This window comes from Charadrius vociferus, unplaced genomic scaffold (genome assembly GCF_000708025.1).
Source record: "Charadrius vociferus isolate BGI_N301 unplaced genomic scaffold, ASM70802v2 scaffold393, whole genome shotgun sequence".
Lineage (NCBI taxonomy): Eukaryota > Metazoa > Chordata > Aves > Charadriiformes > Charadriidae > Charadrius > Charadrius vociferus.
In genome coordinates, this window is record NW_009647760.1 from 1,858,204 (window position 1) to 1,862,133 (window position 3,930).

General features: G+C 64.5%; 1 protein-coding gene across 1 annotated transcript; it reads left to right on the forward strand.

The window, feature by feature from the left end:
* Positions 1 to 3,046: 3,046 nt before the first annotated feature.
* Positions 3,047 to 3,717, forward strand: LOC104284009 (vegetative cell wall protein gp1-like; the record flags this gene model as incomplete). Its single annotated transcript, XM_009882274.1, has 2 exons — positions 3,047 to 3,200; positions 3,574 to 3,717. Coding segments are annotated over exons 1-2 (298 nt in total), but the record flags the coding sequence as incomplete, so codon positions are not given.
* Positions 3,718 to 3,930: the final 213 nt, after the last annotated feature.

The following is a 3,930-nucleotide window of genomic DNA, read 5'->3' on the forward strand; positions in this document are numbered from 1 at the left end:
CCCGGGCAGCGGTAGCATCTGGCCGGCGGCCAGATCCTGCCACGCGGCGCCGCACGACCTGCGGAAATGGTGGCTCAGCCCGCATCCCGTCCTGCCCTCCAGTCCCCAGGTCTGCACCCCAAATCTCCCCCTGCACCCCAAGTGCCAGGTCTACACCCCACACCTCCTCCTGCACCCCAAACCCTGGGTCTGCACCCCAAATCTCCCCCTGCACCCCAGTTCTGCACCCCACATCTCCCCTGCACCCCAAATCCCATGTCTGCATCCCAAATCTCCCCCCGTACCCCAGTTCTGCACCCCCATCTCCTCCTGCACTCCGAGTCCCACGTCTGCACCTCACACCTACCTCACACCACAAATCCCATGTCTGCACCCCAAGTCCCAGTTCTGCACCCCAAATCTCCCCCTGCATCCCAGGTCTGCACCTCAAGTCTCCTCCTGCACCCCGAGACCTGCGTCTGCACCCAGGTCCATACCCCAAACCCCGGGTCTGCACCCCAAACTTCTACCTGCACCCCAAGTCACAGGTCCGCACCCCACACCTCCCCTGCACCCCAAATCCCCTGTCTGCAACCCAAATCTCCCCCTGCACCCCAGGTCTGTACCCCACATCTCCTCCAGCACCCCAAGTCCAGTGTCTACAACCAGGTCTGCACCCCAAATCCGATGTCTGCACCCCAAATTTCCCCCTGCATCCCAGATCTCTTGCACCCAAATTCCAGGTCTGCACGCAGGTCTGCACCACACGCTCCCCCTGCACCCTAAATCCCAGGTCTGCACCCCAAATTTCCCCCTGCAGCCCAAATCCAACAGCTGCACCCAGGTCTACACCCCATGCCTCCCCTGCACCCTGAGTCCCAGGGCTGCACCCCAAATCTCCCCTGCACCCCAAACCCTGGGTTTGCACCCAGCTCTGCACCCCAAATCTCCCCTGCACCCCCAAATCTGGGTCTGCACCCAGGTCTGCCCCCCAAATCTCTACCTGCACCCCAGTTCTCCCGCTGCACCACAAGTCCCAGGTCTGCGCCCCAAATCTCCCACTGCACCCCAAACTCCAGGTCTGCACCCCACGCGTCCCCCACACCCCGAGTCCCAGGTCTGCGCCCCAAATCTCCCACTGCACCCCAAACTCCAGGTCTGCACCCCACGCGTCCCCCACACCCCGAGTCCCAGGTCTGCGCCCCAAATCTCCCACTGCACCCCAAACTCCAGGTCTGCACCCCACGCGTCCCCCACACCCCGAGTCCCAGGTCTGCGCCCCAAATCTCCCACTGCACCCCAAACTCCAGGTCTGCACCCCACGCGTCCCCCACACCCCGAGTCCCAGGTCTGCGCCCCAAATCTCCCACTGCACCCCAAACTCCAGGTCTGCACCCCACGCGTCCCCCACACCCCGAGTCCCAGGTCTGCGCCCCAAATCTCCCACTGCACCCCAAACTCCAGGTCTGCACCCCACGCGTCCCCCACACCCCGAGTCCCAGGTCTGCGCCCCAAATCTCCCACTGCACCCCAAACTCCAGGTCTGCACCCCACGCGTCCCCCACACCCCGAGTCCCAGGTCTGCGCCCCAAATCTCCCACTGCACCCCAAACTCCAGGTCTGCACCCCACGCGTCCCCCACACCCCGAGTCCCAGGTCTGCGCCCCAAATCTCCCACTGCACCCCAAACTCCAGGTCTGCACCCCACGCGTCCCCCACACCCCGAGTCCCAGGTCTGCGCCCCAAATCTCCCACTGCACCCCAAACTCCAGGTCTGCACCCCACGCGTCCCCCACACCCCGAGTCCCAGGTCTGCGCCCCAAATCTCCCACTGCACCCCAAACTCCAGGTCTGCACCCCACGCGTCCCCCACACCCCGAGTCCCAGGTCTGCGCCCCAAATCTCCCACTGCACCCCAAACTCCAGGTCTGCACCCCACGCGTCCCCCACACCCCGAGTCCCAGGTCTGCGCCCCAAATCTCCCACTGCACCCCAAACTCCAGGTCTGCACCCCACGCGTCCCCCACACCCCGAGTCCCAGGTCTGCGCCCCAAATCTCCCACTGCACCCCAAACTCCAGGTCTGCACCCCACGCGTCCCCCACACCCCGAGTCCCAGGTCTGCGCCCCAAATCTCCCACTGCACCCCAAACTCCAGGTCTGCACCCCACGCGTCCCCCACACCCCGAGTCCCAGGTCTGCGCCCCAAATCTCCCACTGCACCCCAAACTCCAGGTCTGCACCCCACGCGTCCCCCACACCCCGAGTCCCAGGTCTGCGCCCCAAATCTCCCACTGCACCCCAAACTCCAGGTCTGCACCCCACGCGTCCCCCACACCCCGAGTCCCAGGTCTGCGCCCCAAATCTCCCACTGCACCCCAAACTCCAGGTCTGCACCCCACGCGTCCCCCACACCCCGAGTCCCAGGTCTGCGCCCCAAATCTCCCACTGCACCCCAAACTCCAGGTCTGCACCCCACGCGTCCCCCACACCCCGAGTCCCAGGTCTGCGCCCCAAATCTCCCACTGCACCCCAAACTCCAGGTCTGCACCCCACGCGTCCCCCACACCCCGAGTCCCAGGTCTGCGCCCCAAATCTCCCACTGCACCCCAAACTCCAGGTCTGCACCCCACGCGTCCCCCACACCCCGAGTCCCAGGTCTGCGCCCCAAATCTCCCACTGCACCCCAAACTCCAGGTCTGCACCCCACGCGTCCCCCACACCCCGAGTCCCAGGTCTGCGCCCCAAATTTCCCCCTGCACGCCACATCAGCACCCCAAATCCCACATCCGCACCCAGCTCTGCACCCCAAATCTCCCCCTGCACCCCAAACCCTGGGTCTGCACCCAGCTCTGCACCCCAAATCCCATGTCTGCACCCCAAATTTCCCCCTGCATCCCAGATCTCTTGCACCCAAATTCCAGGTCTGAACCCCACGCTTCCCCCGCACCGCAAATACCAGGTCTGCCCCCCAAATTTCCCCCTGTCCCGCACCCCAAATCCCAGGTCTGCACCCCAAATTTCCGCCTGCACCCCAAGTCCAACAGCTGCACCGAGGTCTACACCCCATGCCTCCCCTGCACCCCGAGTCCCAGGTCTGCGCCCCAAATCTCCCCCTGCACCCCAAACTCCAGGTCTGCACCCCACGCATCCCCCACACCCCGAGTCCCAGGTCTGCACCCCAAATCTCCCCTGCTCCCCCAAATCTGGGTCTGCACCCAGGTCTGCACCCCAAATCTCTACCTGCACCCCAGCTCTCCCGCTGCACCCCAAGTCCCAGGTCTGCACTCCACACCTCCTCCTGCACCCGAAGCCCCGGGGCTGCACCCCAAATCTCTACCTGCACCCCAGCTCTCCCGCTGCACCCCAAGTCCCAGGTCTGCGCCCCAAATTTCCCCCTGCACCCCACATCTCCTGCACCCCAAATCCCACATCCACACACATCTCTGCACCCCAAATCTCTACCTGTACCCCAAATCTCCCACTGCGCCCCAAGTCCCAGGCCTGCACTCCACACTTCCTCCTGCACCCCAAACCCCAGGGCTGCACCCCAAATTTCCCCCTGCATCCCAGATCTCTTGCACCCAAATTCCAGGTCTGAACCCCACGCTTCCCCCGCACCGCAAATACCAGGTCTGCACCCCAAATTTCCCCCTGTACCCCACATCTCCTGCACCCCAAATTCCACGTCTGCATGCAGGTCTGCACCCCAAATCTCCCCCTGCACCTCAAACTCCAGGTCTGCACCCCAAATCTCTACCTGCACCCCAGCCCTCCCGCTGCACCCCAAGTCCCAGGTCTGCGCCCCAAATTTCCCCCTGAACCCCACATCTCCTGCACCCCAAATTCCACGTCTGCATGCAGGTCTGCACCCCAAATCTCCCCCTGCACCTCAAACTCCAGGTCTGCACCCCAAATCTCTACCTGCACCCCAGCCCTCCCGCTGCACCCC